This window comes from Apostichopus japonicus, chromosome 3, assembly GCF_037975245.1.
Source record: "Apostichopus japonicus isolate 1M-3 chromosome 3, ASM3797524v1, whole genome shotgun sequence".
NCBI lineage: Eukaryota > Metazoa > Echinodermata > Holothuroidea > Aspidochirotida > Stichopodidae > Apostichopus > Apostichopus japonicus.
This window is the reverse complement of record NC_092563.1, coordinates 26,113,473-26,138,722: the sequence shown is the minus strand read 5'-3', so window position 1 is coordinate 26,138,722 and position 25,250 is coordinate 26,113,473. Positions and strand designations below refer to the sequence as shown.

Here is a 25,250-nt window from a genome sequence, read left to right as displayed (position 1 = left end):
TATACAACTGGTGATAACCTCCTAAGTTCATTCACTCTTAGGTATATCTAAAGAATCTTTCTTTTAACTTTCATTTCTGTTCTCTCAGGAGCTCACAGTTTGGGCTTACCCAAAGAATCAAGGGTACTTTGAAGATTCTATAGTCTGTTGTATCAAGGAAAACCCTGAGCCTGTTCTCTTCAAGATAGCCTGCTATGGAGTAAGACCTGAGCTTGAATTAGACAAGAGACAGCTACACTTTGAAAGGGTTCTCTTGCACAGGTAAGTGTTCACTATGACAAAGATGACATCAGAAAGCACTTACTTGCCTCTCAGAGGGATAGCAGTGCGGCAGTTAGGGGGCAGTATTCAAGAACACTTGATAGTAGGAACCTTGAATCAATTAATGATGAAACAGCCTTGCTGGAGTATTACTTGTAGTTGTGTTTCATTAGCAGTATTTTGAGGGAATGTGACAGGTAGGTTCACATCTTAGCTTCCTACTCTTACAGAGGAAAGGTAGTTTGCTTAATGTCACATTTATTGTAAGTTTACAAATGAGTGAACAATGAATGGCCAATGAGTGACCAATGAGTGACCAATGGGTGACCAATGAATGACCAATGAATGACCGATGAGTGACCAATGAATGACCAATGATTGAGAAAAGAGGAAAAACCTGTGTTGAGAAGGCTTGTACTAAATCACATTTATTTTCTTTTTTATGAGAAGCAATTTATTCAATGAAATAACCAGGATTTTATCCCTCATCCAAAACAACACAGTAATTTGCAGTTACATGTACTACTAAACCTTAGTGGTCTCAACTATCTGAGATTCTTCTTACTTTCAAGCTCAATATTTCTATCTTCAACTTTCCCAGGAAAGACACAAAAACAATCTACTTACGCAACAGTAAACTTCTTCCTGTCGCCTGGCGACTCAGTGGTCTAGAAGCCCTGGGAGACGAGTTCTCAGTGTCAGTGGACAGTGGAATCATTGAACCAAAGTCAGAGTTTGCTTTAAATGCCAACTTCAGAGCCTTCAGACCAACTAACATGAAGAAAATGGTCCGTTTGGAGGTCAGTTTGCAAAGAGGCTCTGAAAAACAGCTTGCTACATTTTAATTTTTCATATTAAATTTTGTTTTCAATAAAATAGTACTTTGGAGGCTGTGGAAAGGAAATGGTATTGGGAAAGTACAAACTGGCTGTTGTTCACTGAGTCACTCTAATATGGTGTAGGATTGGAGTCTGTCTGCAGATGCTTTTAACTTGCCAAAGAAGACTCAAAGAAATTGTTTCTTAAGAATTTGGTAAAATATTCATCTCAAAGCCATTTAATTGTCTAGAGGAAGACTTCAGTCTAATTCTTTGTTCATTGTATGTTGAGTCGGTTATATAATGTTTATAAGATATCCAAATTTAAAAAATGTTCCCTTGTTCTTTTATTAATTTACTTTTGCTAATAGTTTGCATTAATGATTCATTGAAGGTGAAATGCATACATATTACTGTGAGTGGACTCTTTGTGGAAACTGTAACATGTGTATGGTTTGTGCACTGTTACAGGTCTCTGATGTAGAAAACATAATGGGATTACTACAGACAGAAAACATCCAGGTACTTGCTGAAGCTTACGATGTAGCTCTGGACATGAGCTTCCCCAAAGGAGCAGATGGTGGCCTGGACTTTGGAATTATTAGAGTCATGGATGAGACCAAACAGACCTGTTCCCTTAAAAATAAAGGCAGATATGAAATCTCATACAGGTAAGATGTGGTGTGGTTTGTTGTGATGTGTTGTGGTATGAGGTGATGTAGTGTGAGATGGTGTGGTGTGAGGTCGTGTCGTGTGATATGAAATGCCATACAGGTAAGATGTGGTGTGGTTTGTTGTGATGTGTTGTTGTTTGAGATGATGTAGTGTGAGATGGTGTGGTGTGAGGTCGTGTCGTGTGATATGAAATGCCATACAGGTAAGATGTGGTGTGGTATGTTGTGATGTGTTGTGGGATGAGGTGATGTAGTGTGAGATGGTGTGGTGTGAGGTTGTATCGTGTGAGATGAAATGCCATACAGGTAAGATGTGGTGTGGTTTGTTGTGATGTGTTGTGGTATGAGGTGATGAAGTGTGAGATGTGTGGTGTGAGGTTGTATAGTGTGAGATGAAATCCCATACAGGTGAGGTATGATGTGGTGTGGTATGTTATGATGTGGTGTGAGGTGAGATGGTGTGGTGTGAGGTGGTATGGTGTGAGATGAAATCCCATACAGGTATGATGTGGTGTTGCATCTTGTTGTGTGAGGTATGAGGTGATGTAGTGTGAGATGGTGTGGTCTTAGGTGGTATGTTGTGAGATGAAATCCCATACAGGTATGTGGTGTGGTATGTTGTGATGTGGTGTGGTATGAGATGATGTAGTGTGAGATGCTGTGGTGTGAGGTGGTATGGTGTGAAATGAATCTCATACAGGTATGATGTGGTGTGGTATATTGTGATGTGTTGTGTGAGTTGATGTACTGTGAGATGGTGTGGTGGTATGGTGTGAGATAAAATCCCGTACTGGTGCAGTACTTTGAAAACAAGTGTTGTAAAGAGATTTCTAGACTGACATCAGATGACGACTCAACAACAAGCAATGTTATTTTACATGTACTATGCTATCTATGAGATCTTAAATTGTTTCTCTTTCATTTAAAATGATTAAATACCATTTACTTCATAAAATGGAAGATCTTCTGTGATAAAGGAATCAAGATTACCACAAGGTTGACATTTTCTGACAACACATAAAACAGATGAGTCCTCAGCCTTTTCATTAAGATTTAAGACATAAAGTCCAATGGGAATGTTTTCTATAGCAGTATGAAAACAGTCAATTCCTAAAATAGTAGTACATTTGTTAATATTGTCAGTGCTCCCCAATTGATGACTTATGTTCTCCTGGTGATGACATAAAATCTTTGTGACTTGCTACCTTGATATCCTCCCACTCTTTATCAGCAGCAGCTATTTCTTTGAGAGTGAAATTCATTCTCTTTAGTGGGTAAGATGAATTCTTTAAACTCTAAGCATCTAAATCTGAGATTCGTTTGTCATACTGACACTTGTTCTTTTCTCTCTTTTTGCAGTTTCATCTTTGAGCCAACAGAAACCTGTGGACAAGAAATTGTCAATCTGTTTTCAGTAATTCCACAGAAAGGAGTGTTAGTCCCAAATGAGAGACCAACTCAAGTACAAGTCATCTTTCGATCTAGGAAAGAATTGACCATCAAAGACGAGCCTATCTTGAAATGTCAGGTAGGAGCGAGAATTATATCATGAGATAAATTCCTCCTCAAACATTTGTAGAAGAATATTTGGTAATGATAAGATAGTTGAAGAAAACTAGAGACATATTTGATAGTTCAAGAAGCTAGAGATATATTTGACAGTTCAAGAAACTAGAGATATATTTGATAGTTCAAGAAACTAGAGATATATTTGATAGTTCAAGAAACTAGAGATATATTTCATGGGTCTATCTAAGTCATTGTAACTGTCTAAATTGTCTAATCTGCAGATCATTGAGCCTCACATTTCTGACAGTGGTGAGACCATCGCCAGCATACCCGTCAAGCTGAGTGTGCGATCCATTTTCAGTAAGTACAAGATCTTCCCTACCAGCGACATCAACTTTGGTGCGGTCTTGGTGAACCAAAGGAAGCAGAGATCGTTCACCATCGAGAACAAGGGAGAGTTTGACTTCAAGTATGTGATCAATCAGATGATGAGGGATGCCCCGGTGCAACCTCCCATGATGAGAGGAAGGGCGTAAGTATATTTCATGAGGAGGGTACATCTCATCTATCATCTATCTAACTGGAGACTTTTGCATCTAATAACTTCATGTTTTTATCATGTTATAATTAACCTATGGTAGAAACTCATTTAATGCTGAAAGTATTAGGTTATCATGTTTGTAGTACAACTCAACTTTATCAAGAGTTCAGAATATATTCATTAAGCTCCATTGTATCGACTTCAGAAATGTGAAAATTCAGGTTGACACATATTCATTTTGAAGTATTAGGGTATTTCAAAAGTGAAGTGATTTCATATTGTAATTTGCTGGCAAAACTGTAGGATGAGTCATGTTACATTTGTTACATTTTTCATTCAAATTTTCAGGTTTGTTTGATAAATTTGATATACTAATGTCATGCTTTATTAAAAGATACCTCAGTTTCTAAACAAGGGTATTTAGATATTTCTGATGAAAGAAAAAAGAGTCAGTTAGATTCTAACTTATCTATGTTAACAAAAATGAATCATCCAGTTAGAATCTGAGCAGGGTATTGTTAATCCATTGGATGTACCTGTGCCCCCCTCATTACCCTTTTGTAGTTCACCCTGTGTGGTATTCCCAGTGATCTATTTGTCATTATATCATTACTATCCATCGTAATAAACATAATTTCTATTGTTCTCCTGATAATGTTTGCTGAATGGATACAGTAACTCTAGAGCCTCGTTTCAGATATGGAGGTATATAGTTTCAATTCGACCATTTATACAGAGAAAGAACAAAGAAATGTGTGCACCTTGACCCTAATTTCACCCTGATGTCAGCTAATACATGCACAAATTGATATCATTAATATGGTGGCTTAATAGGGACATGGGGGGGGGGGATTAAGTGTCTCCAAATCTCCAAATTTTGACTTATCTCCAATTTAGATTTTTTATCTTCAAATTTTGACTTTATATCTCCAAATTTTGACTTTTCATCTCAAACTTATGACTTTTCATCTCAAAGTTCCGATTTAAAAAGTCAAGATTATGTCTTTGTCCCAATTGTTTCCTTTCTTAGTCCCTATTAAGCCACTGTACATTAACCACCCTGCAGCTGCTCATGGATAATGTATATCTAGAGACCGAGGAGCTCTATGTTGCCTTCCAAGAGTATAGATAATAGAAGGATTTATCACTCTTGAACACATCAGCCACATTTCATGGCCCAGTTGGTTGAAGTATCCTGTATTGCAAAGCAGGAGATTTGTATTCAAGTTGTGGTGGGACTGGACTATTCCACACTTTATTTCTATTTCACATCACATAATTCATTCATCACCAACCATAACTTTTCACTCAACTAAAGGTTTGATATATTATTCTACATTTTGCATTCTTGTGATTACTACAATGACATAACTGAACTTTTAACAGATTAATATGTTGTGAACACTTGCACAGAAAACTCAAAAGGAAAAAAGAAGAAGCACTCCCAGTGTTAATTTATGCCCGGTGATTACATAACAGAATAAATCAATAACTTTACAGTAACACCTCTTGTCTATTTGTGTTTGTGGGCGGAATGCTTTGAAAAAAACCCGACTAAAATACTTTAAGAGTACTTCTCCCAGTTTCTCTTCCATGAAACTGATTCTGACATTAAATACCCTAACCGTTAATCAATAACATGGCATGACTTTGCATCCATTGTCATTTTTGTATACACTGTTTGCTCTAATTTCTTCAAAGATCTGTTGAGAAAGTGGTTTTCTGCTGCAAAATGTATTAAACTCTGTAGGTCTCCCAATTGTGGTCATGATTTCTATTTTCTTTCCAAAGGCTAAAGGTTCCTTTGTAAAGTTTGATTCTGATTTGATACTGAAACATATTATTTGAGCAGTTTAATTCGCATTTAATGGTTATTTATATCAAGCTTCTCTATGGATATTAATTAACTTCCAAAAATATTTGGATAAATAACCTGCAAATTTGAAAAGAAAACCAATTATAAAGAAAGACAACTGATCTTCCATGCTCCTGCTTTAACTAATCCTTTCATTACCTACCAACTACAGTAATAAATTAATGAAGCATTAATGCTTTCTCCACCATGAAACAAGCTATTCAGATAGATCTTGTAACTGTAGATGTAAAATAAAAAAAATCCTTTGCGGAAATGTTTTTGTAAATATCAAGTCCGTGACAGGTGATAACTTGAACATTTTGATCAGATTTAACAGCAGTAAATGTTGTGGTTTGTTCATGCCATCATTAATCAGATTAACAAGTCCAATAGGGTCAAATGAAGCATGTTTTTTTTTTGGGGGGGTGGGGGATGAGAAAGGGGGGTGAGGTTCAAATCTGGTATTGACAATGTGAAAGTAAAGCTGAGGAGAGGCAGACAATAGAGTTTAACAAGTGTCTAATTTTTGTATTATTTGCATTTTCTTTTGCTCTACATTGTATTCAGACAAGCTGCAGGTGTCGGTAAGAGAACCAAGTCTCGTGATGGCTCCAGTTCAGGAAAATCCATTGCCAAAACAAAGCGAGCAGATTCCATCAGGTACTCTTTAAAAGGTTTTATCGATATGTCTAGTATCATAATGACAGGCGAATGAAATGTTTGTACATGTAATTGTAATGAAATGTGAAGTTACAATGAGCTCTTTCCTTGCAAAGTTGACATTAAATAAACTTTCTGAGGTTTGTTAAAATATTGCAATATTTTGATCAAATTTTTTTCTCTTGACAATAGGATAAGAGAATTTCAGAGATGAGAATACCTGCTAACTTAACCCCATCCCAAATTTTAAATGTAGAAAACAATAGCACTACATCCAGGTATCAGAATTGTAACCAAGGAATTTTAAAATTTATTAGCTCTTTCCAAAGGTTTCTATCTTGATCATAATTTATTATTAGGAAATGCATGAACCACCATGACTGTCATTCAGTCTGGCTTCCAATTGAATAAGTGAACCATTTGCATCTTATAATCTTATTAATTAACTGACACAATTAAGTCCTCTCTGTTGGTGTTAAATACCTGTACCATTCCTCTGTTTGAAGGTGCAATTATAAAATTTCCTTCTTTTCTCCTCCTTTTTCCCTGCTTTCACTTATGTGGACAGATTATCGACAAGGTGAGAAGTTATAAATCAAACCAGTTTTCTTCATTAAACTTCATTTTAACTCATCAGTTGTAATATCCTTTATTATCTGACCGTAAAAGAGTTATTACAGTAGGGACATTTATCATGGTGGTAAACCTGTCATAGGTTTGCACCCTGGTCAGGTAATAGAGAGATTTGAATTTCCTTTCAGGTGGGAGGGGAAGGAGTGGATTCAGGTGGGGGGGGGGGGAAGGAGTGGATTTCCTTGTACTGTTATACTATGCACATGCCAACTCTTTTAAGATTCAACAATTTTTTCTTACTGGATACCAACAACTGTTTCCCATTTTGACCTATAGTTTTGTTTTGGCTTTGTCTGCTAGTGTACTGTAGTTGAATACATCGTATCACAAACCATGCATGTATAGCAGTTATTTAATACAATAATGATATTGTCTTGTGAAACTTGACTATTACATTAGTCTTTATCACTATTTATGCAGTAACTGTCTTATCGATTTATGTTTGTATGCAATAGAATTGTTCCTTTAAGGTTCTATTCTTAATATTGTTAATTCCTGATACAACAGTGTTGTTGTATTTGCCAGTTGATACTGTGTTAGTTTAGTTGTGATGTCTGCTCAATGGTGACTTGAGAAATAGATCTAATGAAACACTATTGCATTCTAAGAGCCTACAAGGACAAATAATCACTGTATGTATAGAAAGCAATTAAAAATAAATTGTAATAATTTTCTCTTTTTCACTTGTAAGAATAACTTTGGCAAGTTTATCTGTAAATTAATGTACCTAAAGTGAGGTGATTACTGGTGATTGTTGCAGTACCTACTCAGAAGTTATTCATTGGTACTATTACACCCAGTTAATTGTAACACTGGACAACTAACAGACTGTGTTTATTACTAATTGGCTAATGATGAATGAGTAGGACATATAGCTCTTCAACTTGTCATCCTGATCTGGAATCCTTTAATCCCACAATTATCTCTCATCTGGATAAACCCAAAAAGGGTTCAAATAGCAAGCACATGCACAAAGATTCCAAAAGAAATTTCCCATGTGATTTCAATCTTCTAAAATGGACAAAGGCTAGGTTTTAAGCCTATAAAATGTCTGTGTAGGAAACAATACATTAAAGATGATAGTCAAAGATGATACTGACCTTTGGTTTATTTCTTACCATAGACAAGAAGGTGGAGGAGGAGGGGGAGGTGGTGGTGGAGGAGGCAGCCAGACCAGACTTCAGCTTGGTATGTTCACCGTCTATCCTGCCTATGCGGTGGTTTCTCCTGGGAATCAGGCAGTAGTACAGGTTGACTGTCTTCCTGACGCCATCAGCAAGGGTGATGAGGTAAGATATTGCATCCTCTTTGTTTTCCTTCTTACTCCCTCCTCACATGGGTTCTTTTGCTTCGTTTTTACGTAACACTGTTGTGACATTTAAGCTGTTATTGCAATATTACATCATTTGTAACATCTTTAAAATCATCAGGTGTAATTGCTTCTTGACCATACTGTATGTACCACGAGACTTGAGTTAGGGCTAAATATGGCTACAGATTCACCAGTAATAAATTGAACCCTCACAAATATAATACTAAGAAGCTCATCTCAAGCAGTGAAAGAGGCAGCTCTTCTTCACTCTACATAAAACTCTTTTCTTGTTTCGTTGGAACTGTTAGGACCTTGCCATTGAGATCACAGATAGAGATCCTGCTGACCAGCCTCAGGGCATCCCTTACAAGCTCCTTGCTGAGGCTTGTATACCAAGCATCAACTTGACTGACCTCGGAGCCATCTTTGAGGAGCACAGAGTGGTCAAGAACCTCAGTGTCTTCCTCAACAGCCATCATCTGGAACTCGGAGGCGGGGGAGTCTTTGGAGAGGATGAGAACCGTTTCATCTTCGGTCATGTTCTGGTCGGGAGGAAAGCTAAGGCAAGGTTCAAGATATCTAACATTCAGAAGGTGAGCATGATCTCCTAAGATGTCAGTTTATTCATTGCAAGCCAATCATGACTGTCTATCATCAGAGGCAGGGACTTAATTTGAGAAGATGTAATCTGATTTAAGCCAACGTTGAGTTCATCACATGCTATCGCATTCGCAGGTTTAAGTTACTACGATAAAGATGAAATTTACCTTTCCTCGTGACATTTCAAACAATTTGCGAGTAGATGAGGTTGTATGAAAGACTGGACTTAAGCCCCGAAGTAAGAAACAGCAGAGATTGTGATGTTCATAATAGAGATGAGTAAATAATAAGTACTACTTATGCAGACAACAGTCATGGAAAGATAAACTATGTAAGTAGATAACTTCAAATCGTTTTATATTTTGTTCTCATGTACAGGTTGTGTGTGATGTTGTCATAAACTGTAAGATGGCTTCATCTAAACCATCTTCTAAGCTACAAGATATATTTGAGGTGGATCCACCCAGAGCCTCCATTCCTGCTCATGGTCATGTTTATGCTACAGTGACATTCTCGCCACCCTCCATGCAGGTAGGTACAGTGCAGTAAACATTCTAAGTGTCATTAACTAGTAACCTAATAGAGTAATCCTGTGCCAAAAAAATTCAGTCTTCCTTTTATCTCTTATACATGTGTGTAATTATGCGCCGTTGTGCAAAGCAAATAATAAGTCCTTTTAAACAGAGGGGGAATTGCAGTTTGCTTTCAAACATAACTCTTATCACTGGACTACTTTTTGGTTGGGGTAAAGAGGGCAGGGGTGTGTCGTCAATGCAGATAAATGAATACTACTTAATAGGGGTGTTAGCTCAGTGGTTAACGCCGGTGCCTTCCAATCATAAGGTCCCCGGTTCGAGTCACTCCAAGATTAATGTATGTCGTCCAGTTACAGAGTTGTTGACAATTCATAATCATGGACGTTAAATATGAATGTAAGAGACTGACTTCGGTCAGCTTGCGGCTTTGATAAGCCAATGATGGCTTCTTCGCAAGTTCCTGCCGGAGGATCTAAAAATACATACATACATACATACTGGATTCAAATCAAGAACATACCCCCATTGTCAGAATCATCCGATAGGTATAACAAGTGTTGTTTGAGTTGCAGCTGGGTCGTCTGACTTTCTGTCTTGTTTAAATAACCAGTAAAATAATAGTATGTGATTGAGAAGGAAACTGTCATGCCCTTTGATTTCACTTCCTAAAGTACCTGCTACTGTACTATTCACATACAGATAACTGTCACTTCTTAATTCTTACCTTGTTCATTTCCTATTATTTATGACTCACAGACCTATGTGGGTTCTTTCGAGGTGCAAGTGGAAGGACTGACAGGGCCCCAAGCTAAATCTAGAATGCTTTGCTTTGAGGTCCAAGGAGAAGGTAACCTTCCTAGGGTAGCAATCACCAAGCCGGCTCTGAAAAACAAGAAGGGAGTACCACTGTTACTTTTCAGCAGGATCTTACTTGGTAGATCACAGACATTACCCCTGTGCCTGAAGAATGATGGTACTTTACCAAGCAAGGTATGTTTCTTCCCCTCTCAAAGGCAGTGTGTGTAGTTATGGGGGTGGGCCTCACCGAACCTTCATGACGATACTAAGAGAATCACAATGATACCTTCATACACACACCCCAAGCATTCTGTTTGATAGCTATTGTAATATTTCACCCTCATGGTATTCATATCTTCAAAGTTCAAAGTGTGATAGTGTCACATGCCTAGCTTTCATTTCAATGTATTTTGTTACCATGATGTGAGGCTTATACTTCTTATGGTGAGATTGATGTTCTATACTTCAGTAATTTGCTATTTCATGCTGCAAGTGTTCCTTTTGTTTCTCTGAGACATTACTTACAAGATTTTGTTTTATTTCAGGTATCTGTTGATTTGATGGATGATCATGGTTACTTTAAGCTCCAGTCAACAGGAAACACTAAACTGATATACCCCCACCCATCTGTGGGTAATAACAATGGTAAGTACGCATGATCTTCTCAACATGCCAGTGTACGACACACAATATTAATTGTAGTAGACCGTACAAAGTATAAACTTAATACACCTAATACTGGCATAGTTGAATGCATGGCAACCACTATTACACAATGGGAAGATAATTTTCTTATATTTGTTTGTATTACTGTATGTGTATTTCAGTCTATTGATACTTATACTATTGCTTTTCTTTTTTTCTTTTCTTTTCTTCGTTTACGACCTGTGTAAGCCGAATTTCCGATTGTGGACAGTAAATTCAAATTCAAATGTTTTCTGTACACCTAGAGAGTTTGATTGATTGTTTGTTTGCGTCTTAATTACTGATATTTTGAAGGTTTCCTTGCATTATTTTTCTTGTGTAAAGAAGCAGACTCTAACAGACATCCACATACAGCCTCACTGATTATAGGCGTTGGAGAGGATGCTCATTTCCAGATGGTCTTTACTCCCAAGACCACCGAACAGGCTCAAGCAGCAATCAAGATATCGGTAGCTGATAATCAATATGAGGACAGAATGATCCAGATCATTGGAGAAGGTTACCAAGACGACATCACCCTGGACAACATCCCTGTGCTCTTTAAAGATGAGACTATGGAGATGCTATTGGAAGAAGAGGATGTAGCAGGTAAAGCAACATCCAACATCCAGAAGAAAAATAGATCAAAGCTTTCAAACAGTGTAACTTTTCCTAATATGGTAGAGATAGTTGGAATGAAGGACTCCCCAACACAACTAAAACAAATCATTTTGTGCAAATGTTGAATCTTAATGTGAGCTAATATAATGAAACTAACTGTCCACAATGAGTGAAGTTAAAAGTCACAAAATATGCCTTTGCAGTTGTTTCTTTCTGTTCAATGACTGCCTTAAAGCCCAAGAATTATTCATATGCATCGATTAAAGCAAGTACTTGTTTGAAGTAGGTCACTATACTGAATTATTGTTAATTCCGTCCGTACGACATATTTTTGATATCAATATCTCGTAGACAGGTTTTGTCAGTTTGTGATATTTTTTCACTAACAATGCTTTCTCTAATATTCACAGCCGTACCTTCTAACCTGATTGAATTCGGTGACTGTCATGTCGGTGAAGAAAAGAGCTTGATCTTTGCGATCACAAACCACAGTGAGGTCGATGCTATCAGATTCCAGTGGCCAGAGAGTTTTGACCAGTTAAAGTTTTCTCCGGCAGTTGGACATCTGCATGCAGGGTGTGCTAAAGATATCACAGTGACCTTTAAAACCAACGCTTCTAAGAATTTAAACCAAGAGTCCATTGGTTGCAAAGTATCCAAGATCTCATTCGATAAGCCAGTAGACCAGGTAAGGAGAATTTGTGCATAATTCAAGCTAGAATTAGGCCCTCGGGCTGTGTTTTTGTAAGCATTTTGACCTTTTGATTTATAAGCAATGTGATATCCCTCGATCAATCAATGCTGTGATTAATTATATCAGCGTCAATTAGCTATCCAGAATACCTACTATTATTGTTATTTTATACTTTACTGAAGTTTTAGTTTCATCTCGATCTGACATACAAAAATATCAATAAATTAACTGGAATGTTTACTCTTAATTGAAAAAAAACATGTGTTTTTATGGCTCATTGGTTCAAAGGTTTTATCTATTTATTAGTACAATTGACAAATTTTGAATAACATTTTAAATCTCATCACCCCCCCCCCCCCTCCCCCTCTCACTCCTGTTTCCTCATATAGCAAGAGTGTTTATGATTATGTGGTTTATGACAACTTCAAGTAGATGGTCTTATTTGTCCTGTAAAAGTCCAAAGATATCTGTAACAAAGATCCGAGAAGACTTCTGCAATTGACGTTTGCAATACTTGTCTGATATTCTTAAGGTCAATGATTGGGATGACCGTCTGAGGATCGTTAACTGGGTGGACATACCCCCGGTGGTCCAACGAGCTACTACATCGGCAGATCTGTCTGGACGTCCAAAATCAAACGAAGGGAAAGAGAAAGAGAAAGAAGGCAAGAGAGATAGGGAGCACAAGAAGGGCACGTCCACCGGTCAAGCCGCTGCGGCGGCTGCAGCCGCTGCTGCAGCAGCAGAAGCCCTGGAGAAAGAGAAGGCCGAAGAAGAGATGAAGAAGAAGAAAGAAATACAGATAGAAACACCAAGACCAGCCAAGACAAAGGTAGGATGGAACTAGATCAGGTCAGGATTCTTGCATTGGAAGGTACAGAATGTGATCAATATTAGATCATAACTTGATCAGAAAATCTATGAACAAGGGTTTTATTTCAGTCAAAACTAAATTAACTAAATAGAAACTTCAAAAAGACTACTACTTGTTTGGTTATGAAATTTTCAGAGGATGATTGCTTGGCAAGGTATTTTATTATAATTTTCTTTAGTTTTCATTTTTTATATCATATGGTATGTTCTATATGTACTACTTCTTGCATACTTAGGTTTCCTACTTAGTTCTCTACTTAGATGGGAGCAGTTCCTTCATCTTTCTGTCTTTTTATCGTACAATAGGTTTAAGTCATAAACAATGGACGATTACAATAGGTTAAAGTCATAAACAATGAATAATTATGATAGGTTAAAGCCATAAACAATGAATAATTAGGACAGGTTCAAGTCATAAACAATGAATAATTAGCACTGATACGTGCAAAGCTTTCTCCAGTTGTACCAGAAATATGTTTTCACCTTTAATTTTCATTTTCTATTTGTCCAGTCACTTTTGTCTAGAGCCAATTTTGGTGATAACACAGTTGAATTTCACTGTGTGTCATTAACATTCCTATTATAACTCCTATTATTTATTAGGTGATTGAGACTGAACCAGAGCCTCCCCATACAGTAATGGAAGAGTCCAGCAGAGTAATTGACCTCAGGGTCAGTGCAAATGCAGATTACTGTAAATTCAAATGTAAAACTGAGTCCGTCCACTTCAGAGATACCCTCATGTTCCAAACCAGAGTGTTTGTGTAAGTAACACATAGCATGATTTTGTACAATTTCTCTTTGTTGCTGTTCACTTTTGTTAGTCAATATCCCAGTTACATACCGGTACTCCATGTTGTATAAGATATATCTCATGCTGGTATGGATTTTTATACAGTAGCTAGTATGTAATAATTCACAGAGCTGGCATTTATCAGAGATGGAGGTCAAAAGTGATGGAGGGTGATGGGGGGCTAATGTGATGCAGTAATTGCTCACTGCGAACAAGTGATACTTAAGGACGAAGTAACATTTCAGCTCCAGATTCCAGGGGTGTGATTGGTTGTGTTTTGAATTATGTTAGTGTACATGGCAGCGTCCCCTACTATCTGTGTAACTGCAGTGAGAGTACAACCAATTCTCTCTTGCATGCTCTTGCTGAGCTATCAGCTGTTCACTGCATAACATTGATTACTTAATCTCATTGTTGTAAATAAGTATATATGATCATTATTGACATCAAATGAATATGCATGTAATATACTAGATGCAAATGAATATGCATACATTAATATGCATACATTTACAATATACCCTTGAGGTCTCTTTATTCTTTTTTTTTTAAACTTTTGTAAAGATTTCAACTGACTAACAAAGGAAGCCTCCAGTTACCATTCAACTGGCAGGTTGTGATGGAGGATGAAGGACCAGGACAGAGGAAGTCTGTCAGCTTTGCAGATGGTGATCAGATGAGACTGCCATCAAGAGCAAGCACTGCCTCTGCGGCCGAGGAATTCCCATTCACCATCGAACCTGATGTTGGCTCCATCCCTAGTGGAAAGAAGCAGAACTTTACCATCAAGTTCTCTCCCCTGGATGTCAGAGATTATGAAGCCAGGCTTATCTGCAGGTGGGTACTAGAGTGGGCCTAATCCTCAAAGTAATGTCTCAGATACTTGTAGATATAGCTGCTTATGTCAGTGATGTATTGGTAATGTTAGAAATCAATCAATAAATCAATAAAACCCTGCCACCTCACAATGTATAATCACCATTTCATAGCATAATATCTGTATCTCAATTCATCACATAATTTATGAATTATTTTATGTGAGTTTCATGCAATGACTTCATTTATGCTGTGATAGTACCACAGGTATCATAATAAAAGTATTGTATTTGATAAACATGACTATCCCAAGGGTACATATGGTATATATAGATATATATATATGTATTTATATATGTATATATATATGTTTATATATAGAAGAAATCGTAGTGAGTTGGAAAATCCAGAACAGTGAAAAACTTCCAGCCTCCAGCGGGATTTGAACCTGGGCCGCCGCTTTATATGCGGATATATATAAATATTTATAGATATATATTTATGTATATATAACCAAAGCTGTACCAGTCATTGTTAACAGCTGCCTTTAATTCAGACTCATGCTTGACTAGCACTCAAGACAGGTGGAGTTCACATCTCTCAGTAAAATATCTTGCCATGAGTGATGTCAGTGAATATTTTGCTTTTTATTTTTTAACCCAGGATACCTAACTTAGAAGAAGGCAAGCAAGGTCCTGTTTTATCTGTGAGGGCTAAGAGTGTCATGCCATACTGCCATTTTGAATTGGAAGACTCGGATTACATCACTGGCTCTAGACGTAACCCTGAATTGAAGGGACCAGGGGGTGCTCCACCCGGTGCTACCCTGGACCCTAATACCAGAGTAATCGAGTTTCAGAGTATTGGAGTGGAAGTATGCAATCAGAGACATTTCTTCATGTTCAACCCTACTAACTCGCCTTACACCTTAATGTGGACATGTGAGGATGAGGTGGACCCCAAGGACCCATCTCCATTCCATTGTCTGACCCCTCAAGGAGAAATCATGTCAGGCAAAAAAACAGAGGTAATATTTTGGAGGAACATTTGCTACTCTCTTTAATTCTTTATTTGCACTATGCAAGTCTTCCATTTGAAGAAGATATGTCTTTCTGTACAAGGGGTAATTATTGTGGTTTGATTGAGCTCTCCAACAACTGGAAAAGTATAGATTATCATTTATTAGTAGTTAGGGTCAGGTTCAAATGTATTTGAGCAAACATTCTCCAGTGAGTTGTAGCCCTTCCCCTCCCCCCCCCTTCTACCTCCACTCTAAGTTATAGCAGTTAATATTTGTATTCAGTCAAAACTCCTACCATGCCCTGACAGAATCATCATAGTGATGTTTAACACATTCCCAAATCTTCACAGATTGGATTCCGATTTATTCCAACTAAGCTTGGCATCCATGAGTCTTTCTGGAGGTTCACTATTCCAGAGCACAACATCTCTGTCCCCTTCCTGTTAGTCGGCGATACCCACGAACCAGCGGTCTCCACAGATCGCTCTCACATCAACTTTAAGTCACTGCTTCTTGGAAATACTGCTGAAGAATCTGTCTACCTTATCAACAATGAGACCAAACCATTTGACTTTGAAATCAGTGAGAACTCCTGCCATTCTGAGGCCTTTTCCTCACATCTGCTGGTCACACCAATGAAAGGTTCCATACCTCCTCATGGAAAGTAAGTCTTAGTTTAAAACAGTTGGTGGTTTTTTGTTACTATCAAACTGGCTTAGGGTTCTTGAACAATATCAGTGTAAAAGTTACTCCATCAGTCTTGATAATGAAAATATTGAAGGATGGATGTTTGTGATAGTTATCTGACCACTATTAGTTGTGTGTCCAAGGTTAATGTATGTCGTCTAGTTACAGAGTTGTTGACAATTGACAATTCATAATCATGGAATCTAAGAGACTGACTTCGGTCAGCTTGCGGCTTTGATAAGCCAATGAAGCTTCGCGAGTTCCAGCTTGCAGGAGGATCTAAAAAACATACATACGTACATACTACATACTATTTGGTTGTGAGACTTCAGTGTAAGTGAAAGACCTAGTTGAACGTAATTGATTCAGTTTATTTCAGTATACTTCCTTGAGGTATCCATCTTTGTCCTACTCAGGTAAAAGTAAAATGACATTTTTCAAGATATTATTTATGATTCCTAAAGTGGGAATTTCATGACATTACGGTTCATCACTTTCCTGTTAAACCATTTCTTTTGCAAGTATAATATTTCATATTCTCATTGTTGTTGTTTTTTTAAAGCAATATTTTCACTCCTTCCTCAGGATCCCCCTGAATGTATCCTTCAAGCCCCATGAGGAAAAAGAGGTCAACTTTAATGTTGCCATCAACATCAGAAGAAAGACGAAACCTATCTTCCTAAATGTTAAAGCAGAAGGTTACTCAATGAATGCTATGCTGGTATGCGAGGATTCCAGAGGTCAAAAGGTCGAACTGACTCGTCGAGGTGTCAATGAGATTGTATTTGGAGAGGTAAGGTTGTCATGACGTTGCATTCAGCATTCAGGAGACATCCCAAACTTACATAGTTAGGCTGAAAACATATTGGGGTGGAAAGTTGGGATGAGGAGGGGAGGGGGGGTGGGTGGGGGTTTCAGGAGTAGGTGGTCACCTCCTTTATTTAGTATTTGATTATATTTGGTGGGTTATTACTTACTGTAAGCTTAAACACACAGTGGGAGGGTAGACCAGTGGGGTCACCTCCTTTATTCAGTATTTGATGATACTTGGTGGGTTATTACTTACTGTAAGCTTAAACACACAGTGGGAGGGGGAGGGATTGGTAGGGTCACCTCCTTTATTCAGTATTTGATGATATTTGGTGGGTTATTACTTACTGTAAGCTTAAACACACAGTGGGAGGGTAGACCAGTGGGGTCACCTCCTTTATTCAGTATTTGATGATACTTGGTGGGTTATTACTTACTGTAAGCTTAAACACACAGTGGGAGGGGGAGGGATTGGTGGGGTCACCTCCTTTATTCAGTATTTGATGATACTTGGTGGGTTATTACTTACTGTAAGCTTAAACACACAGTGGGAGGGTAGACCAGTGGGGTCACCTCCTTTATTCAGTATTTGATAATACTTGGTGGGTTATTACTTACTGTAAGCTTAAACACACAGTGGGAGGGTAGACCAGTGGGGTCACCTCCTTTATTCAGTATTTGATGATACTTGGTGGGTTATTACTTACTGTAAGCTTAAACACACAGTGGGAGGGGGAGGGATTGGTGGGGTCACCTCCTTTATTCAGTATTTGATGATATTTGGTGGGTTATTACTTACTGTAAGCTTAAACACACTCTGTTGAATATTTGATCCTTTAATTTCATATTCTGTTTAGGTTGAAGTCAATGAAAAGGCTGTTCGTTCCTTGTTCATCGTCAACACTGGTAAATTCAACTTTGACTTTGAGTGGAGTTTCAATGAAAGTAGCCCACGTCTCCTGAAGATGTTAAGCATCTCCCCGGAGGATGGAGCTGTCCCTCACAATGACCGCAAACGATGTGTCCTTGCATTCAAACCACCCAATAAGGTCACACTGAAAGGGGTGGAGCTGAACCTGAAAGTAAGTAGGGATCAACATAAACCACATGCTCTTACTATTCAAGGCTAACCCTCCCCCACCCCCCATTTAAAGAACATTGGCACACATTACCTTGAAATAATCGGGTATGCAGGCCCTTAGGCTTCAGCACCCTACTGGCCTACCATATAAGTTGCTTAATTTTGGTATAGTGAGATTTTTCTCCCCTTTGTTTGCTATGAACAGAAGATAGAGATGAAAGATTTGAGTGCAATCATTGAAGACCATACATCATCTTCAATTATCCGAGGACACAGACATTCAACATTAACTTAAATCCTCGAGGAATCATCCTCTGTACCTCACATAACACATCTTGATCTGATGAATGAGGGTTTTTTAGCTGCTGTTTATGTTTTCATTTTTTCTCTTTTCATTGTGCCTTTTCCATTTTTATCTCCTAGATTTCTAATGGGCCTTCCTATACCATGAAGCTTCAAGGCCAAGGTGTAGCCCCAGGACTTCATTTCTCCTTCAACAAGCATGACTTTGGGCCGTGTTTCATTCACAGAGCGGGCATGCCACCTCACCATGCATTACTCACTCTTTCTAATACTGATTCTAAGGACATTAGGTGAGTTCTGTTTCTCATCAAGACTCTTGTCTAGTAAGGTAGTTAGTATATTGTCTCTTGTGATCCCTAGAAAAGGAAATAATAGAAGGGAAAGTGCCTTTTTGTTGGAAGTTGGAGGATTTAGGCATCTACCTAGTACCCCAAATTCATCTAATGAGTACCACAAATTCATCTACTTAATACCACAAATTCATCTACTTAATACCACAAATTCATCTACTTAGTAGCACAAATTCATCTATTTAGTACCAAAATTCATCTATTTAGTACCACAAAATCATCTACTTTGTACCACAAATTCATCTGCTTAGTACCACAAATTCATCTACTTAGCAACCCAAATTCATCTACTTTGTACCCCAACTTCATCTGCTTAGTACCTCAAAATACTTAGTACCCTAACTTCAACTACTAAGTACCCTGAACTCATCTACTTAGTACCTTAAATAATTCTTTGATATATGAATATGCATATTCTGATATGAATATTTGATTCTCTTCATAGTGTTGACTGCATGTATACCAACACTGCATACTTGGAGGTCAGTTTTGATGCAGTCGTGTTGAAACCAGGAGACAGTAAAGATGTCAACATCACCTTTTATCCCAGAGAAGCTCAAAGCTACAAAGAAGTCATAGTGTTTGAGGTCAATGGACTATCTAAATCACAGGTGTGCTTATTAGTTGGTTCTTTCTAAGAAGTACTCAAAACTCAAGACATCGTATTGTAAAGGTCTTGGTGTCCTTCCAAGACTAAGTATTGTGTGGAGTAGAAATATTACTTGGGTTCTTGCACATACCATTCACCATCGGTGGGCAGGGGGTGTAGCCACAGGGTGTCCTGTTAAGACTGAGGACGAGGGATGCAGATATCTTGCACTGTCAACAGGCAGAGGTATTGCTGTAGGGGTGCTTTGAAGACTGAAGATTTTTATTTGCTCTATTCCTATGAGGAAATAATTATGGGCTCTTAGATTACCCTTGTATGTTTATTAGTATTCTAAACTTATTTGTATTTGTTTGCTTTCTTGAGAAAAAAATAACACTAAATGCATTACTAGATGTGTTGGTTTATTAGATTTTCTTCATATTCTGACAAAATAAATGTAAATAATGGATTGGTCAAAAACATCGTTCTTTCTTTCCCATAGCTTGAGGTTTTTGGAGAAGGGACTGAAATGAAAGTCGAAGTTGAGAATCCTAAAGACAAAATGCTCAAGTTTGGTGCCCTGCGGGTCGGACAGACTGTGAAACGTACCATCCCCATCATCAATAGAAGTCCCGCTCCTCTCTCCTTCAATGTCGCCATCACCCCACTCAGTCCCTTCCTGCAGCAGCTACCGGCAGTACTTAAACTTGCTCCAAGTGAACAGATTGATCTGAAACCAAAAGGAGGAAGAGCTAACCTGGAGATGGTTTTCACACCTAAAAGTAGAATCCCTCAGTTTACTGAAGAGGTAAGTAAGCTAAAATATGTTGAGAACGGGTGTCAGTAGAAACGCTTTATGTTTCCTTGGATCATCTCCAAAATATTGGCGAGCAGAGATGCACCTACATAGGGTTCACTGCAGTATATAGAAAGTTACCTTCCATCATTTTTGGATAATACTTGGTAATACTCTGTTACAAGAATAGCAGACGACATGGAAAATTGTAATGTCATTTACCTGTCATTGGTGTTTTTTCTTTCAAACCAAGGAAAACATGACATATTTTAAAGAATACTTATATTCTTGCATTGCCTATTTTGGATGTTTTTGCAGAAGCAAGAAATCCCAAGGTAAGAAGTGAAACCAACCTTTGACATGTCTTGGGAATTAGAAACACACAATTGGTATTCAATTTGACATTTATTTGACAAGTTGGTTTTATTTGCACCCATTGTATTTCAGGTTATGTTAGAGTGTGCTGGCCTCTCACAACCCTTGTTTGTAGTGACTGGGTCCTGCCAGGGTATTGAAATTACCTTGGATCAAGAATCCATTCCTTTTGGAGCAGTGGTACTCAGAAGTAGTACCACACGGAAGCTTGTAATGTACAATACGGGAGATGTTGGAGCAAGGTACTGTAATAACACGCCATACATTGTACCAGTAATTTAACCATTGCTACAATTCTCATAAACACTTGATCCATTTTAGATGATGAGACTGTACAACTAAATGGATAATGGTTTAATAATACTTCTATGTTTGTAGTCTTGCTGTTTGGAAATAGTTAGGTGTAATATTACATTACTATGTAATACTGTTATGAAATAATTGCTATGATGATTGTACTCCAGCAGCTTGCTGCTATGTGGCAATAAAGCCTCATATCTATTGGATAGAACATCTTTGGAGAAAAATACTCTACTTTGGATTGGAAAATAGTTATGAAATAGAGTCTAATGTATGGATGATAAGTGGACAGTATATGTACAATATGAATAATATGTTTTACAAGTATAATCAGGTATCATACTAATAAGTTCTACTATTGCTAGGCTAAGAGGTGTCTATCAAAGCAATAGATTTTCAACAAACTGTGCAATCTATTTCTTTCACTGGTAACTTGGCAATGTGCTAGTAATTTAATGTATTTCCTTCATGTACATATATAGTCCTCCATCCATTTAAGTTTTCATTTCAATTTCCAGGTTTTCAACTTTTAATTACTGTTGGTGTCATTTGTTCACTCTCTAAAGTAGCCGCAACATCATGTGTTTACCATTACTTCAGTAATGCATTAGCTATCCCTAGCAGAGATAGCTGAGGAACTTTACAACTACATTTAAATTTCTTACAGATTCAAGTGGAATGTTGACAAGTTTGGTCCAGACTTTTCCATCAGTCCTGTCGAGGGTTACATTTCACCGGGTATGAATGTCACGCTGGAGATAGCATTCCATCCTACAGTCATCAACCAAGACATTAGATATGATGTGAGAGATTATTTGAACCTGTATCCTTACTTTTACTCAAGTACAATATTTCATGAAAGATACTTTATAAATATTATATGATAGTGCACATATTAAATATTTGTTATGGGGTGCTATGAATATTAAAATAGACAAAATGGATAGAAATTGAAAATACACTACATAAAATGGAGACAAAGAATACGACATCTATACAATTTTCATCTTGAATCTTTTCATATTTGGTTGAAAAGTGCAATTTCGTAATGAGGGTGTTTCTTTACGCTTCAATTTAAAATGTCACTGGGCTGTCTTCTCCATATTCATAGCTTTCATGTTAGCAATTTGTCTCAGACAAAATTCAAAGACTCTTCACGTTCTATTTATGTTTGATGCTGTTTCTTGTTGTATTTTTTCAGAAATTACAGTGCAGCATTGAAGGTAGTCGACCACTAAGGTTAGTCCTGACGGGCATGTGTGTTGGATGTCAACCACAGAAGGAAATCATCCACTTCAACACCCACGTGCGGGTGAAAGATGCTCGGAACATGACCTTACACAACCGCACAAACATGCGTTGGGATCTGAGGCCAGTGATCGAAGGCGAGCACTGGAGCTGTGCAGATGCAGTAATCGTGGAACCACAACAGAGCAAACCATTTGAAATAGTATATAGACCTCTGATTATGACCTCCGAGGGAAAGAAGCATCAGGTATGTTAACACTAATACTGAAGGTGGTGGCAGCTTGTCCATATCTTTATTCAGATTCCATTCAACATGTTTGTTCACTTTTGTTCTCTCCTTAGGGTACCATATTCTTTGCCCTGCCAGATGGTACAGGCTTGATGTATAACATGGTAGGTGTCTCTGAAGCACCCAAGGCAGCTGGTAACATCACCCAGGAGGTACCCAGTAAGACCATGTACACTCAGGTCCTCTCTGTATCCAACTGGCTGAAAAGACCACAGAGGTAATGATCTAACCAATAGATTCAAACAGTTGATACTACTTGAGTAATGTTACAAATGGATGTGAGCTTGTGGAGTCACATAGATATGCATATAGATAATCACATGCACACAAAACGAGTAAGGGACTGCGCTTATGAATTTGAAGGTACTCATGTGCAATATACCATGTTAATGTTAGTTAGTGACATTAGCCAATAAACAAAACTGGTGGTGGGGGGGCCAGAGCAGGTGCCCACATCACCCCCACTCAGTCATTCTGTGAAGACACTTAGAAAGTCATAAACCATATGTACAGAGTGATTCCAGCCCACTTCCCTCGCCCCACCACCACCTCCGAACACACCCGCACACACATCTCACCATTCTTGAAGTTAAGTTCTTGTTACATGGCTGTAAATGCACACAGTAAAATTGAAGAAAGGTCACATGACTATTCTAATTTTTGCTTGTGCTTCACAAAGCTAGTGTTGTTACTTTAATATCTTACCTTTTCAGATTCAAAGTTGTGATTGAGATGTTAAAACCAGATAAGCTTGACCCAGCAACAAGCCTCAAAGGTCTGGATTACATTGATGTTCCTGGACTCAGTAAGAGAGATTACAAACTACACTTCTTCTGCCATAAAGACCAAGCCTCCTACTCTGCAAGGGTAAGTAACCAAAACTCAAATAATAACAAGAATTATTACAATTGTTAGGCAAATGTCTAGGCTAAATGTCTATCAAATGCACAATGTAACAAAAAAATGGTAATAAATACTACAACTTAACCACAAAAATTGATTATTCTAATGAGTGGATAATTCCTCTCCCCCTCCTCCTATTCCTCTTCCTCTTCCTCTTCTTCCTTCTGTTTCTTCTTCTCGTCCTCTTTCTCCTCGTCTTACCCTTCGTCCTTCTGCTTGTTCTTCTCCTCTTTCTCCTCCTTCCTCCTCCTCCCCCCTCCTCCTCCTCCTCTTCTTCCTCTTCTACCTTCTGCTTCTTCTTCTCCTCCTCTTTCTCCTTCTTCTCCTTCCTCCTCCTCCCTCCTCCTCCTCCTCCTCCTCTTGCACTGTGCTCTTCTGTTTCTTTTCCAACTATCAAACTAAGTGAAATCTATGTAAACCTAAAGTTCATAACAGTCAACTACATACAATCTTACAGCATTTGTTTATTCGATCTCAATTCCAGTGTCATTTTCGAGTCAAATCAGTCACCTAAGTAGATACCTTTATCATTTCTGTCGTTTCCAAATGATTTTGATGTTTAGTATTTGCACGAGTTCTCCTTCTGTTATCAGGTTTTATTCCGCAGTGAGCAAACAGGAGAATTTCAGTTTTACTATGTGACATTTAAAAGCACCCCTCCAGGTGTGATGGGTACCATAGAGATGACCACACCCGTTCGTCTCACCACGTCCCATACCATCATGGTAGAGAATCCTCTATCTATGCCAGCAACATTCCAAACCAACTGTTCTATTGCTGATGTCATGTTACCTCCACAGTTGATGGTTCCGCCACAATCCGAGGTGAGTATCATTGCTAAAGTTATGACCTTTTAGTCAGGAATGAGGGCGGGAGGGAGGGAGCTAGGTGTGTATTAATATTATATATAAAGGATCTAAACAAGAAGAAATGTTCCCCAATTGCAGATTAGTTTTTGTTTATTAGTTTTGTTCAATATTTTGGTATCCTGTCCTGGTAACATATTTCAGTGGTACCCTTATCAAAGACCTACTAGCAAAATGAAATGGCCAAATGTTAGCAATATCCCTCATCAACACTTGGCAGCAGTTTATGTAAACTAAAATATTAAACAGCTAGAACGTAAGGTTGTTAGAACACCAGAGCTATATTAGACATGCATCATATTGCACATGCTTCTTCATGACCGCTGGTTCTGTTTAAGTTTAAAACTAAACAGATATTGTCTTTAAATAAAACACCAGTAGGAAAGTGTTCTAATTCCTGGTATTATTTTTGAATGTGTGGTTTGTATTTTGCTTTGGTGTAGGGTTCCTTGAGTATCGAGTACCTACCATTGAAGGTGGGAGAAGTACCTGGTAAGCTCCAGCTGACCAGTAATGACCTTGGGCTCTATCAGTATGACTTGATACTCACAGCAACACCTGCTGGACCAGAGAAGGCTGTCTACTTCAGAGCACCCTTGGGTGGAACACACACCCAATCGGCAAGGTTCCTCAACTTTGCCAAGGTCAAAACAGAATATTTATGCAAGGTACGTATTTTATTATAATTATTGGTATTTACATCATAGCATCTTGTCCTGATGACAAGTTTAACTGTTACCCTAAGACTCTTAGGAGTAAGAACAATGGAAACAGCAAAATAATGCAGTGTTGTCTGTTGGTTACATAGCATCCATGATTGAGACAAATATAGTAATAATGAGTACAGTACAACAATATTCAACCCACAGTCTTCAAAGACAAATATGTAACTGAAATCAGCCCATGGCTGGCACTCACCATGTATACTCTTTATCCTAAATTTGAAATATGTAC

At 38.0% G+C, this 25,250-nt stretch overlaps 1 protein-coding gene across 4 annotated transcripts in view; it reads left to right on the top strand.

Annotated features, from left to right (window-relative positions):
• The window catches only part of LOC139965633 (hydrocephalus-inducing protein homolog), a 75,679-nt gene that overhangs the window by 48,204 nt on the left and 2,225 nt on the right, over window positions 1-25,250 (top strand). For 3 of the 4 annotated variants that reach the window (XM_071968205.1, XM_071968203.1, XM_071968204.1), the window contains 32 exons: window positions 89-261; window positions 863-1,061; window positions 1,551-1,750; window positions 3,113-3,281; window positions 3,544-3,794; window positions 4,479-4,508; window positions 6,226-6,318; window positions 6,887-6,898; window positions 8,075-8,240; window positions 8,572-8,856; window positions 9,242-9,394; window positions 10,156-10,389; window positions 10,743-10,842; window positions 11,227-11,490; window positions 11,913-12,190; window positions 12,729-13,028; window positions 13,673-13,833; window positions 14,427-14,699; window positions 15,342-15,705; window positions 16,050-16,363; window positions 16,972-17,179; window positions 18,054-18,278; window positions 18,701-18,870; window positions 19,376-19,541; window positions 20,022-20,327; window positions 20,763-20,932; window positions 21,658-21,793; window positions 22,192-22,485; window positions 22,581-22,744; window positions 23,241-23,394; window positions 24,024-24,254; window positions 24,740-24,964. In XM_071968205.1, the coding sequence (XP_071824306.1) occupies window positions 89-261; window positions 863-1,061; window positions 1,551-1,750; window positions 3,113-3,281; window positions 3,544-3,794; window positions 4,479-4,508; window positions 6,226-6,318; window positions 6,887-6,898; window positions 8,075-8,240; window positions 8,572-8,856; window positions 9,242-9,394; window positions 10,156-10,389; window positions 10,743-10,842; window positions 11,227-11,490; window positions 11,913-12,190; window positions 12,729-13,028; window positions 13,673-13,833; window positions 14,427-14,699; window positions 15,342-15,705; window positions 16,050-16,363; window positions 16,972-17,179; window positions 18,054-18,278; window positions 18,701-18,870; window positions 19,376-19,541; window positions 20,022-20,327; window positions 20,763-20,932; window positions 21,658-21,793; window positions 22,192-22,485; window positions 22,581-22,744; window positions 23,241-23,394; window positions 24,024-24,254; window positions 24,740-24,964 (6,468 nt within the window). The remainder of the gene's footprint in view (window positions 1-88; window positions 262-862; window positions 1,062-1,550; window positions 1,751-3,112; window positions 3,282-3,543; window positions 3,795-4,478; window positions 4,509-6,225; window positions 6,319-6,886; window positions 6,899-8,074; window positions 8,241-8,571; window positions 8,857-9,241; window positions 9,395-10,155; window positions 10,390-10,742; window positions 10,843-11,226; window positions 11,491-11,912; window positions 12,191-12,728; window positions 13,029-13,672; window positions 13,834-14,426; window positions 14,700-15,341; window positions 15,706-16,049; window positions 16,364-16,971; window positions 17,180-18,053; window positions 18,279-18,700; window positions 18,871-19,375; window positions 19,542-20,021; window positions 20,328-20,762; window positions 20,933-21,657; window positions 21,794-22,191; window positions 22,486-22,580; window positions 22,745-23,240; window positions 23,395-24,023; window positions 24,255-24,739; window positions 24,965-25,250) is intronic. The other variant, XM_071968207.1, reaches the window with a different exon arrangement.